Source organism: Platichthys flesus, chromosome 5, assembly GCF_949316205.1.
Source record: "Platichthys flesus chromosome 5, fPlaFle2.1, whole genome shotgun sequence".
NCBI lineage: Eukaryota > Metazoa > Chordata > Actinopteri > Pleuronectiformes > Pleuronectidae > Platichthys > Platichthys flesus.
In genome coordinates this window covers 27,508,739-27,523,114 of record NC_084949.1, presented here as the reverse complement: position 1 = coordinate 27,523,114, position 14,376 = coordinate 27,508,739, and the positions used below count along the sequence as shown (strand labels likewise).

The 14,376-nt window shown below is 45.8% G+C and overlaps 2 protein-coding genes across 2 annotated transcripts; both read left to right on the top strand.

The window, feature by feature from the left end:
• The first annotated feature begins 7,005 nt into the window (after positions 1–7,005).
• Positions 7,006–10,409, top strand: LOC133953685 (otolith matrix protein OMM-64-like). Its single transcript, XM_062387728.1, has 4 exons — positions 7,006–7,165; positions 7,934–10,066; positions 10,161–10,221; positions 10,337–10,409. The coding sequence occupies exons 1-4, from the start codon at positions 7,006–7,008 to the stop codon at positions 10,407–10,409; spliced, it is 2,427 nt and encodes an 808-aa protein (XP_062243712.1).
• A 1,656-nt stretch (positions 10,410–12,065) lies between these two features.
• Positions 12,066–13,980, top strand: LOC133953684 (lysozyme C, milk isozyme). The gene is made up of 5 exons (XM_062387727.1): positions 12,066–12,216; positions 12,805–12,972; positions 13,215–13,278; positions 13,515–13,559; positions 13,639–13,980. The coding sequence occupies exons 1-5, from the start codon at positions 12,066–12,068 to the stop codon at positions 13,709–13,711; spliced, it is 501 nt and encodes a 166-aa protein (XP_062243711.1). The 3' UTR covers positions 13,712–13,980.
• The last annotated feature ends 396 nt before the right edge of the window (positions 13,981–14,376 follow it).

The window sequence follows — 14,376 nt, the reverse complement described above, 5'->3', positions numbered from 1 at the left end:
GCTCTTGGAGCTGATGTGCCTTCAGGGGACAAGTTAGTGCTGGAGCTGCGAGGTAGGACTTTTCGGGGAGAACCTGAACGCAGCAACTCTCTCCTCATGGCATCCAGGGCTTTTGTTGTCTCTCTCTCTTCCTCTCTCTCTTTCTCTGCACCCCCACTATCTCTGTCTCTTTCTCTTTCTCTGCCTCCCCCCTCCCGGTGTGTGTCTCTCTCTCCCTCTCCCTCTCTCTCTCTCTCTCTCTCTCTCTCTCTCTCTCTCTCTCTCTCTCTGTCTTTCTTTGCACCCCCATCTCTCTCTCTCTCTCTCTCACTTTCTCTGCCCCCCCCCCTCTCTCTCTCTCTCTTTCTCTGCCTCCCCCTCCCTCTTTCTCTTTCTCTCACTTTCTCTGCCCCCCCCTTTCTCTCTCTCTTTCAGTGCCTCCCCCCTCTCTCTCTATTTCTCCTGCTCTGCCCCCCTCTCTCTCTTTCCATATCTCCATCCCTCTCTCCTTTCTCTTTCTCTGCCCCCCCCTCTGTCATTATCTCTCCCCCCTCTCATTCTCTCTCTGTCTCTGCCCCCCCCCTCATTCTCTCTCTCTCTGTCTCAGTTTAATTATAATTCTCTTCTGTCTGATCGCAGCACAAACCTGTTCTTCATATTTATCCTGACGTTGTGAACCAGCAGGTTGAAGATGCACTCAGACAAAAGAACATTTTATTAACTGTTATTTATGTTTAACAAAATGAACCCCCCCACCCCACCCCACCCGACACCCACCTCCTCCTTCCCTCCTGTGAATGGATGCTTTGTTTGAGGATCCTGGTCCCAGTCTGGCTGGTGGCCGACCGACATGGGACTGCTGCTGCTGCTTCTTTGCATTAATCACTTACATTAATCATCATTGATCAATTTATGGATATCCTTTGATAAAGAACAAAACAAGCAGAAGTTAAATCTACAATCCAACAAATAAAACATTATTAATGTTAGACACACTCGTCTTCGTTCACAAATAAAAACGATCACATCGCTCATAAGGATAAAAGACGCTCGTTGTGGTTCAAAGTTTCAACAAATGTCGATTTCTTACTTTTCTTTTGCAGTAACAGTAAAATGTGAAGTAAGAATCATTAAAGTACTTTTTATCATCTGTGCTCAGTAAACATCTTTCCAATCTCCACACACATTTTATGATTTTATTCCTATCATTTTTGGTATTTATTATGAACAGCTGAAATGGATTATTATATATATATTATTATTATGATGATTGTTTTTATCAGAAGTAGAATCAGTGGATGTGTGCACCTTGTTGTTCTGAGGTGAGCTGTAGCTCTGCCATCATCAGGCCAGAAAATGATATTTATAAAAAATTTAAAATTAAGCTCACATATACACGGTGAATATGTTTAACTTCAGCCAGTGTATGATAACTAAAAGGGAGTTTAGTGACGTGAGATGATGCTGTGAAGGTGTGTCAGTTGATGTCAGTCTTCACTCAGTCCTGATGAATCCATTTGAACTGAAGTGAACTGAGGATGAAAGAGGAAGAGAGATCCTGGTTACCGGTGTCAGTTCCCTCTGTCGTCTCAGTGTCCAGTTTCTCTGTCCTCAATGTGTCCCGCACAGATCATGTGGTGGACACATGTGACGAGGACGCCTACAAGAGTAGTGCAGGTGGAGACAGACTCTCTCTGTCTGTATCCTATCTGGTTCTGGATCCTCTCAGGGTCTTGATCCTCTCTGGCTCTGGATTCTCTCTTTCTGGATCCTCTAAGGGTCTGGATTCTCTCTGGCTCTGGATCCTTTCTGGCTCTGGATCCTCTCTGGCCCTGGATTCTCTCTCCGTCGGGATCCTCTCTGTCTGGATCCTCTCTCAGGGTCTGAATTCCCTCTGGCTCTAGATCCTCTCTGGCTCTGGATCTTCTCTCAGGGTCTGAATTCCCTCTGGCTCTGGATCCTCTCTGTTTCTGGATCCTCTCTGGCTCTGGATCTTCTCTGTTTCTGGATCCTCTCTGTTTCTGGATCCTCTCTGGCTCTGGATCCTCTCTGGTTCTGGATCCTGTCTGTCTGGATCCTCCCTCTGGTTCTGAATTCCCTCTGGCTCTGGAACCTCTCTCAGGGTCTGAATTCCCTCTGGCTCTGAATCCTCTCTGTTTCTGGATCCTCTCTGTTTATGGATCCTCTCTGGCTCTGGATCCTCTCTGGCTCTGGATCCTCTCTGGTTCTGGATTCTCTCTCTGGTTCTGAATTCCCTCTGGCTCTGGATCCTCTCTGTCTTCATCAACTCTGGCTCTGGATCCTCTCTGGCTCTAGATCCTCTCTGGCTCTGGATCCTCTCTGGACCAGGTCTGGCTGAGACTCGGACTGCAGCGGTCAGTGATGGCAGGATCTGGAGTCGCTGTGAGGCTGCATGAGTTCAGAGAGTCTGGAGACGCACACGGATCAAACCAGTTCAAACCCCAGTGAGTGAAAGAGCTCAGATCTTCTCCTCCAGTAACACGATGGAGACATGAAGGTAGAAGTCAAAGAGGAGGACGCTCTACCTGCTACTTGTTGAGAATAATCCAGAAGGACATCTCACCTTTCGTTCTTGTCCCTGCAGGACGTCGCGTCAGGGCAGAGACGCTCAGGGGTTATATCCAGGGCAGCTGGGCCGAGTCCACACCGTCCACGCAAAGGACTGTGGGTAAGAAAAGAGCTCTGATGCAGAACATTCAAAACCCGTAATGTGTCTTCAGTATCTTCTTCCTGTTTTCTACCAACAAGTCACAAGGTGTGAAGGTCGATACGAGTCTGGAATCTGCAGGATCACACATTAAAGGGTCATACAGAGGTCACATGACTCAGTTTCTCTAGAGCTGCACCAGATTCCACTCTCACAGATTTCAGTGAAGACACGTCCTGTTTCTAAAAGCTGAGGACAGAGGTGAAAGTTGGTCCCGGATCCGAGTCTCTCCTGACTCAGACCTTTTCCTTCCACCATCCGTCACCTGGGTTTTCAGTAATCCTGCCCACAGACAAACAGACAGAGGTGAAACCAGAAAGTAATTATCATGAAAATAAAATATCAGATAAATGTTTGTCCCTGTGTTCCAGGTATCGTCTTCACAGTGGAGAGTCTCGTGACGAGTCTCAGAACCATCAGCACCAGCAGAGTTTTGACATCCGGACCCTCAGACCACTGACTGTCCTCCGTCTCAGTCCAGCTGTCCCCAAACAGCGCCCCCTTCAGACGACCTACCAGGAGGACTTCGGTCCTCAGTCCCTCTCGTTCCTCACTGATGCTCAACACCACCCCCAGTCTGCTTCTGACCTCCTTCCAGAGGAACCCTCATTTTACATAAACGAATCACAAGCTCACGAGATCAGAAGACATCACCGGTCAGGACTCGATGGACTTTGTAGATAACAGCGCCAACTTGTGGCAAAATGACGCTACTGCAGAACATGAATGTCACAAAAACAATATGTTGACTGTGGTCTCTTCTTTGACCTCCATGGAGAAACATCACGAGGTGAAGGAAACAAGACTCGGAGATCCTGTTGGAACAGAGAGACGTCAATATAGAAATACAGTTATTGTTAATGTTGCTGCTGCAAGGAATTGTGGGACGTTCTTATTTCCTTAAACACAGGAAGGTTCAGAGTTTCCTAAGTTAGAGGAGATCAGGAGGGAAGCACCGAAAAACCTTTTCTTCACCTTCAGAGAGTTTCATCAGCTTTTTGGTTTCTGGTTTTGAACAACTGGACAGGAAGTGTGACACACGTGTTTTCTGCTCGTTCCTGTAACAGCTGCAGAACCTGTTTCCGTGTCACACATGTGCCTGGCGTGTTCTTAGGATGGGACTGAAGGGGAAACACACGGGTCTACAGGTCTGAGCTCTGACTGGTTCATCTCCAGCTGGAAAGACTTTGTGCTGAGCAGGCGTCCTCTCCCTCCTCAGGACATTGTGTTAACGATTAACTGTCAAATTCAAGTTATCATGAATCCTTCACATTCAGCTATTTGACAAGTTAGGAGTTTAAAACATAAATAATCACAACTGTAAAAAGGGAGGAGCTACTATACAATTCTTCAGCAGGTGGAACCAGAGGAACCAGATTCTTTCTGCCTCATGAACAACTTTCACACTTTTACTTTTGTAAAGTCATAAAGTTTATGAGTGTTGAGTGTGACGTTAGTGGCTCAGGGGGCAGAGCGGGTCGTCCACTAACCAGAAGGTTGGTGGATCGAACCCCGTCCCTGTCCCCTGTGCCAAAGTGTCTATGGGGGAGGCAATGAGCCGCTGGCAGTGTGTGACACAAAAAGCACTTATTGTGTGTTCACGTGTTCTTAAGTGAGAACAACAACTCAGAAAGTCGACAAGAATCCTGACACACAACTTGCTGACGTGTTCACATGAAACCAAACGAACAGAATGTTCCCGTCGGATCTCAAAGCTTCTGAACTTCTGTCTCTCACCAGCTCCACCGTCTCTTCTGATCCTGGACCGGCGGTTTGATTCCAGACCGGCTCCGTCTTCCTGGCTCTTTGTTTTATGTTAATATTTCAACACATACAAACATCACTTTGTTTTTTCATCCGCACTCAGATGAACGAGGTCAGAACCTCGACTCCACAGCTCAGAGGACGTTCAGAGGAGCAGGAGAACGCACAGATAGATGCTTATTACCCATGATCCTCTGCTTCCTGAACCTGATCCAACAAACTGTTCAGAACGCTTCATGTTTCACAGTTTCCTGCTGAATGATGGAGATGAACTCTGTTTGTTTATAACTTCAGAGTGTTTCTAACTGATCTCAGTTCAGCTTCACTCTTCACCTGCAGCTGATAGAGACAGTTTGTGACTCTCAGTCAGTTCCTCTCACAGGAGATGGAATTGATTGATTCATATTTCAATAGTTTGAATATCCCTTCCACTGAAGTACCTGTTAGCCATGTTACCTACTTCTTGCTGCTGTACGACTGTGGGACTGTTAAAGGATTATCTTAACTTATCTTATCTTGTTAATGGATGCAGTGTTTTAATCATGGGTTTGCGGAACAGGTAGTGTCGACTCATAAACTGTACATGTACCTGTCATAGATAGATATTATATAACACGTCATTTTATTTATTCCATTTTATTTCGATGCCTTTTAAAAACTCTGTGGATCCATCACCCCTGTCCCTAACTAATAAAATCAATCACTTTCTCTCCGGTCAGAGTTTCTCATGTTCCTGACGTGTTGTGTAGCTCACACAACAGATTCCTGACGACTTGTGTTGGACTCGTTCTGTCAAAGAGGAGAAGTGGTTTAGTTTAAGAGAAGAATGTGATTTTCAAACTGAACGTTGTGTCATTTAAAACCTGTGAAACCGGAGTTTCCCTGCGACCTGCTGGGATCAGCCCCCCCGACACTGTGATGATGAACGATGGTGTTTCCAGTGCCTGTGATGGATTGTGATCGTGACACAGCTGAAAATAACCCTGACAAACCAGTCGCTCGCTGACCTCTGACCTGGACCCGCTCATCGTCTCAGAACAAACACAACAACTGTTTATTCATCTGTTCAAAAGTCTTATTCTACCTGCTGCTTGCATATGCATAACACAACACAACACAACATAACACAACATAGAAAACACCTTTTCACAGTCTTAATCTCTTCTGTAAAAAGGTCAAACGATTAGAGGCTCCAGACGTGTTTGTGTCGTCATTTCTCACGAGTCTCATCAAACTCCTGATGAATCCATATTCACACATGTAACTTGTTGCTTATTCCCACATTGTTGTTTTATGAAATGAGGAAAACTTTATAATCTGACACCTGCGAGAATAAGAGTGAAAGTTTGGCCCCTGCTGGAGTCACTCTCCTGGTTACACAGTTCATCACAAACTTTGTGCATAGTTCAGATTGTGTTTCTCACGTTGACTCAGTGAGAGCAGTCAAACCGGCTGGTCCACTGGAGGTCGTCCATATAACCTCCGTCCCTCGTCCCTCGTCTCCACACTCACACGAGCATCAGGGGACAAACTCCCAGGAGAGAAAACCTTGAAGACTGAAGAACGACAACCTGGTGAGAAACTTTAATCTTTTGTTTCAACTCGTTCTTCAGATGTTTGATATTTACGTTATTTTTATTTAAGTTAAATAAAATGATGTGTGTTTTAATGTTAGACAGAATCAGGTTGTTTCGTAAATCTGATTGGGACATACATTTTATTGTGTAAATAGTTGTGTGTAGATAATTAAGACCTTAAGAATAATATTATTCTTTAAGCGGGTTTCTGTGAATATATTTTTCAAATGCATATCCTCAAGAACATCTAGATTTCTAGATATTTGGTGATGGATTAAGACGAATCCTCTTGTTCAAAAAAGAAGTTGTAATTTTAGAAAATATTGTGCACTATAAAAACTATATAAACTACTTAAAGCGTTATCTGTTTATCTAGATTCGCTTGTAACAACATAACAGTCTGATTTAAACTGTTTATTAAATGTTTATATTCAGAATCAGAATCAGAAATACTGAATTGATGCCAGGGAAGAAATTATGTTTGGTTACAGTCGCTCCATGCAGCCAAGAATATAAATATAAAAACCAAGCGCATATATAAATAAATATAAATATAAAATACAGGTGAAAGTATCAAATAGAAGAGTTTGTAAAAAAATCTGTGCATTGTATAACAGTATATAAAACTAATACAGTATATCAAACAGAAGATAACGTGTAAATTAAGATGTAACATATAAAGTGCTTCTAAATGACGACGTTAAGTTGAAGTGACACTTTGTTTTGTGTAAAGTGTGACGTGTGTTTTCTGTGATTGATGACGAGTGAATCTGAAGTTTCACCTGCAGCTCTAACGCGCTCTCACCACTAGAGGGCCCTGTTTACTGTGAGCTGAACCCTGATGGGAACTACATCTGATAGAAGACGTGGTTGCGAGGCCGATGAAGTGACACGAGCACTAATATTCAGAGCACTGTTTTACCCCCCCCCCCCCCCCTTAATGCCTACAGAGCTGATATGAAGCTGGGCCTGATGGTGGTGGTGGCTGTGGCCCTCATGGTGCCCAGTCTGTCCGAGGGCCGCACCGTTGACAAGTGCGAGCTGAAGGAGCAGCTGCAGGAGGTGCTGGTGCTGCCCAGACGGCTTCAACGCCACAAGGAGAGGATCATGGCCATAGGTGAGGTTCAGCTGTTCAACGTGGATAAAGTATCGCTCCAAACACAAGGGGTTAAAGAAGACCACAAGACGAGAGGGTAAAGGAGAGGGGCAAAATGAAAACACATGCAATCAAATAACCATAAAGGATGCAAAGTGACAATGACCCCAAAGATGTGATCACTTAATACAAAATGAAAAAAGGGATTAAAAATAGATTTTAAGACAAAACACCTGATTTACCACACAAAAGATGCAGATGGGAAAAAGCCTTAGTCTGCGGGGCGGAGCTCAGGTAGCAAGCTTCATATGTCTATTAACAATAAAGGAATCTTAATCTTAATCCTCACCTGATATAATGATTATTCCTATTCAATTTAATGACAAACAATATTTTATACCAGTTTTAGAAAAGCAAACAATCCAAACTTGGCTTTAGAGCCTCAGAGAAGATCTTTAGACCCACTGCCAACAAAACTCCACGACCCTTTCAGGTCAGGTCTGAAACTAAATCAAATATTTAAACAAATATCAAAAGGGTTTATCAAATGAGAGTTTGGTTTTGAAAACTCTTTTCCCTCGCAGTTGATGCCTCCTACCAGTTGGAGGAGCTGCAGCTTGTAGCCTCCTGTTGTCATGTCTCCTTTGTCTGAACTAAGAGTTTGTCCATAAACAAGGGGCACATTTTTTTATTTTTAAGAATCCAAAAATCACAAATGTAAATGAACTAGTATCTAGAAAGAAATTCAATATCTTCCCTCTTTGCTTCCTGTCGTTTGATTGGCTGCAGTCGTCTGTGAAGCGGCCAGGAGGTCGCGTCTGGACACGGCTCTGGTCCGGGTGTTCGGCAGACGCACCCCCACGACAGCCAAACCACCAACCAGACCAACCAAACCAGTCCAACCAACCAAACCAACAAAACCAGTCCAACCAACCAAACCAGTCCAACCAACCAGACCAACCAAACCAACCAAACCAGTCCAACCAACCAGACCAACCAAACCAGTCCAACCAACCAAACCATTAGAACCAACCAGACCAACCAAACCAACCAAACCAGTCCAACCCTCCAAACCAGTAGAACCAACCATACAAACCAAACCAGTAGAACCAACCAAACCAGTAGAACCAACCAAACCAGTCCAACCAACCAAACCAGTAGAACCAACCAAACCAGTCCAACCAACCAAACCAACCAAACCAGTAGAACCAACCAAACCAGTAGAACCAACCATACAAACAAAACCAGTAGAACCAACCAAACCAGTAGAACCAACAAAACCAGTAGAACCAACCATACAAACAAAACCAGTAGAACCAACCAAACCAGTAGAACCAATCAGACCAGTCCAACCAACCCAAACAACGGTTATCTCCAGACGAAAGCGGGCGGCCGACTCAAAAAGCGACGAGGACGACTCGTCAGACAGCCTCGAGGCAGCGATGAGCGAGGAAGAGGAGGAAGACAGTAGCATGATGGGTAATGAGGACACTGAGGAGGAAGACAGTAGCATGATGGGTAATGAGGACACTGAGGAGGAAGACAGTAGCATGATGGGTAATGAGGACACTGAGGAGGAAGACAGTGGCATGATGGGTAATGAGGACACTGAGGAGGAAGACAGTAGCATGATGGGTAATGAGGACACTGAGGAGGAAGACAGTAGCATGATGGGTAATGAGGACACTGAAGAGGGAGACGAACAAAAAGGGGACAAGGATGAGGTGGATGCTGAGGAGGAAGACAGTAGCATGATGGGTAATGACGACACTGAGAAGGAAGACGGACAAAAAGGGGACAAGGATGAGGTGGATGCTGAGGAAGAGGACAGTAGCATGATGGCTAATGACGACACTGAGAAGGAAGACGGACAAACCGGGGACAAGGATGAGGTGGACACTGAGGTAGAGGACAGTAGCATGATGGCTAATGAGGACACTGAGGAGGAAGACAGTGGCATGATGGGTAATGACGACACTGAGAAGGAAGACGGACAAAAAGGGGACAAGGATGAGGTGGATGCTGAGGAAGAGGACAGTAGCATGATGGCTAATGACGACACTGAGAAGGAAGACGGACAAACCGGGGACAAGGATGAGGTGGATGCTGAGGAAGAGGACAGTAGCATTATGGCTAATGACGACACTGAAGAGGAAGACGGACAAAAAGGGGACAAGGATGAGGTGGACACTGAGGTAGAGGACAGTAGCATTATGGCTAATGAGGACACTGAGAAGGAAGACGGACAAACAGGGCACGAGGATGAGGTGGACACTGAGGTAGAGGACAGTAGCATTATGGCTAATGAGGACACTGAGAAGGAAGACAGACAAACAGGGCACGAGGATGAGGTGGACACTGAGGTAGAGGACAGTAGCATTATGGCTAATGACAACACTGAGAAGGAAGACGGACAAACCGGGGACAAGGATGAGGTGGACACTGAGGTAGAGGACAGTAGCATGATGGCTAATGAGGACACTGAGGAGGAAGACAGTGGCATGATGGGTAATGACGACACTGAGAAGGAAGACGGACAAAAAGGGGACAAGGATGAGGTGGATGCTGAGGAAGAGGACAGTAGCATTATGGCTAATGACGACACTGAAGAGGAAGACGGACAAACAGGGGACGAGGATGAGGTGGATGCTGAGGAGGAAGACGGACAAACAGGGGACAAGGATGAGGTGGATGTTGAGGAGGAAGACGGACAAACAGGGGACGAGGATGAGGTGGACACTGAGGAGGAAGACGGACAAACAGGGGACGAGGATGAGGTGGACACTGAGGCAGGTGGAGCTCGTAGGAAGAGAGCCCTTCGTCCGTCCTTCGGGCTCTATGGACTGTTCCAGCTGTCGGACATCGTCTTCTGTGATTCCGGTTACCGTCCGTCCAGGAACAGGTGCAACACGAGCTGCTCAGGTGAGTCTTCATCACAGAGAAAAGAGTCTTCCTCGGTAATTACAGGAATGAAACATTCTGCAAATCAATAACTGTGACTCGTTGTCCCCTGAAGCTTTCACCGATGAAGACCTCCAGGACGACATCGAGTGCCTGGTCGCGTCCCGTCACTGGAGGTAGGTTCAGATCCCAGCCGGTCAATAAAGAGTGTCTCCGATAATAAATGTTAAATGATATAAAAAATGTAGATATGTGTGTGTTGCTGACAAACTGTCTCTTCTCCACAAACAGGAAGTTGGTGAGGAAAGCTTCTCGCAGGTGCCGTGGATTCAGATCCTACAACTACTTCAAGGAATGTGAATGAGCAGCCGTCGGTGGAGGAATCAAACCAACAACCATTCAGCTCCTGCTCTTTACACAAGATGCTGGTCTATGTGGAGCTTCTTCTACTTTTAACTTTCATCAATCAATTCATTTCTCAGTGTAAAAGTTAAAGTGATGATGTGTCATCTGCTTTTCAAACATCTTCAATAAACATCTTCACTCTGTTTGAGACGTTTCCATCGTGACCCTGATACAGAACATAGAACTCATCCACAACAACTGCTCCTAGATCAGGTTCTGAGGAGTCCAGCTGCAGGTGTTCACTTCAGGTTCTGAGGAGTCCAGCTGCAGGTGTTCACTTCAGGTTCTTAGGAGTCCAGCAGGTCTTTACTTCAGGTTCTGAGGACTGAGTCCAGCTGCAGGTGTTCACTTCAGGTTCTGAGGAGTCCAGCAGCATGTCTTTACTTCAGGTTCTGAGGACTGAGTCCAGCTGCAGGTGTTCACTTCAGGTTCTGAGGAGTCCAGCAGCATGTCTTTACTTCCGGTTCTGAGGACTGAGTCCAGCAGCAGGTCTTTACTTCCGGTTCTGAGGAGTCCAGCAGCAGGTCTTGAGTTCAGGTTCTGAGGAGTCCAGCAGCAGGTCTTTACTTCAGGTTCTAAGGAGTCCAGCAGCAGGTCTTGAGTTCAGGTTCTGAGGAGTCCAGCAGCAGGTCTTTACTTCAGGTTCTAAGGAGTCCAGCAGCAGGTCTTGAGTTCAGGTTCTGAGGAGTCCAGCAGCAGGCCTTTACTTCAGGTTTTAAGGAGTCAAGCAGCAGGTCCTGAGTTCAGGTTCTAAGGAGTCCAGCAGCACGTCCTTTCTTCAGGTTCTGAGGACTGAGTCCAGCTGCAGGTGTTCACTTCGGGTTCTGAGGAGTCCAGCAGCAGGTCTTGAGTTCAGGTTCTGAGGACTGAGTCCAGCTGCAGGTGTTCACTTCGGGTTCTGAGGACTGAGTCCAGCTGCAGGTCTGGACTTGGAATGACAATCAGCTCAGTTTAGAATACTTTACAACGGGCACTACACAATATTTATTCAACAGTACCTCAACATTAAGTATTTTGCATTTCTGCGAAGACAAGAACCTTTTTTTATATCTTGGTTTCTTCTCCTCTTTCAATCTCTGACACAGTTTTTGTATTAAACGTGAATAAAAGGATGTTTTCTCCAGCTCAGCTTTCATCCTCCTGTTTCCTGCTCTGCTTCTTTTTGTGTTGGCTTTAACACGATAGCCACTGGCCTCTCACACACACACACACACACACACACACAAGGTCCTGAAGAGGAAACACAAACGATTACACACACACAATGAAAACACACATATTGATTTCCTCTGTGTCTCACTGTGCTGACACCAGATCCTCTGGAATCATAACGGTGTGCTGGTGACGTGTCTCCGTGTCTTTTCACCGGGACCGAGGCGTCTCCTGGAAATGAGACGAGATGTTCTCAGGTGGATCATCTTCCAGCCTCCAGCCCCTCGACCTCCTCACGGCTCAGAAACCTGAACCCAGGTGAGGTGAGGGGAGCGGCCTTTATCCCAACACATCACAAAAGACACCGGTCCCTCTATGATGTGCTGCAGACACACACACACAAACACACACACACACACACACACACACCGGGCGTCCTCTCAGAGACGACAGAAGAGCGAAGATGAAGGAGCTGCTGGTGGTCCTGCTGGTCGGCTGTGGTCTGGCCCAATGCACCACTCTGACAAAGTGTCAACTGAAGGAGCAACTGGGGGAGGCGATCGACAAACTGGGAAAGACGGGACTGGGAGACAGCCTGGACATACAGGCCAAAAGTAAGAGAACAACAGAAGATGAAATATTATTTTAACGTAATCCAATACTTCTAGATTAATATCACAGGTGTTGATGTGTGTTATGTTATTTCTTGTCTAAATTGAAGTATAAAGAAATATTGGATAAGAACACCGGGGGGGGGGGGGGGATCAAGATGTATTGACTTCCTTGGAGCAATAACAATAAGCTGTGTGTCGTTAATGACACGTGATTTGTCCAATATTAATAAACTGAATCAACCTGTCGAGAACATGATGCAACAACATCTGATTCTCTCAGGTTGGTTCTTCATCCTAAGATATTTGTATCTTCCAGTTTCACGTCGGTCACGAGTTAGAAACCTCATCTTTCTGCTCACTCATAAAAGTCTAGAATTCATATTTTATGTGAATATTTTATTTGTTTTATATTTTATTGTATTACTTTATTCTTTCATATTTTATGTTATTTTTAGTTCTTTAGTAGCCATTGAGACAGGTTGAGTCATAAAATCATGAGGAATTATCCTCTGGGGACCACGAATGTCCTCCGCTGTTTAAATCAAGGACAACTTTGACATGTGTGGTCTCTGCCCCCCCCCCCCTCAGTCGTCTGCTACGCGGAGCTGACCTCTGGATTCAACACCAGTGCGGTGGGGGAGAAGAAGGTGGGCAGCTCCACCTGGGCGCTGTACGGGATCTTCCAGCTCAGCGATCACGTGATCTGCAGCGACGGAGAAACTCCATCTCTCAACAAATGTAGTAAAAGCTGCTCGGGTGAGTTTCGTGTGTTTGACTTTCCGTCGTCCGAAACCTTGTGTGTCCTCACCCGGTTGTGTGTCCTCACCCGGTTGTGTGTTCTCACCCGGTTGTGTGTCCTCACCCGGTTGTGTGTTCTCACCCGGTTGTGTGTCCTCACCCGGTTGTGTGTTCTCACCCGGTTGTGTGTCCTCACCCGGTTGTGTGTCCTCACCCGGTTGTGTGTCCTCACCCGGTGAACTGTCGCCTTGTCTCCGCAGACCTGCTCGACAGCGACATCAGCGATGACATGGACTGTCTGCTGGAGACCCTGATCGACCTCATGTGAGTCCCACAGCTTGATAACTGCATTTTATGATTTGCTGTTTTTAAATGTACATGCATGATTTTTTTAAACCAATTCACCTACATGGTTAACCCTAACCCTAACCCTCTTTTAGATTCTTCCCACAAAAAAGTTCTTCAAATGGATTTATCAAAATGCTAAAATATTGTGGATTTAATAAAGTGAATGTCTCTTCAGCTCAAATTAAAAGGTGTTTATTATAATATGTCCACAGTAAACTGGGGTTCCAGGCGCCGCACCTGGAGGAGGTGGGGATGATGTGAGTTCCTGAGCCTCCTCATCTGTTTGCTCTTCGTCCTGATCTGTGCACTCGGTTCATCTCTCGTGTTTCTCTGCAGGGCCAAGATGATCCTGTTCCACCGGGAGTGCATGGAGCAGAAACCCAGCGACTACTTCTCTGAGTGTGGCTAAAGCAAACGGATTCATCACCGATATAAAGCGAAACATGTTTCACTAATTGCAGCAAGTGTTTGTCTGTGATAATATTGGAATGTAAAGAATCTGCCTGCAAGTAGAATAAACAGTGAATCCTGCTGGGTGTCTGAAAGCGTTTGTGAGTGTGTGCTCGTCCTGGTGCGTGTGTGTTTAAAACAAAATAAAATCTGCTTCTGGAATGACACTATCTTCATCATCTTCATCATCTTCATCATCATCGTCAACACCATCATCACCATCATCTTCTTCATTCAGGCATCGGAGTAAATCGCGGAGGGGAGAGGAGAAGAAGAAGAAGTAATTACTCATGAATATTATTCAAATATTCTACGTCATATGGTCATGTCACAAAGTGAACTGTAGGTGGCGACATTGACCACCTTTCCTGCTGATTCACCTGTGAAGGTCCACTGAATATGGCTTCACAATAAAAGCTGCAGTCATCTATTCATCTATCTATCTCTCTCTCTCTCTCTCTCTCTCTCTCTCTCTCCATCTCTTGCAGGTGATTTCAACATTTACAATTAACCTGTGGAGTTCTGTAAAATCATAAGGCGTGGTCTTTGTCACATACGGTGACGTCATCCAGGTGTTGCTCGCCTCCTCCCCCAGCGGGAGGCGAGTCACGTGTCCCGAGCCGG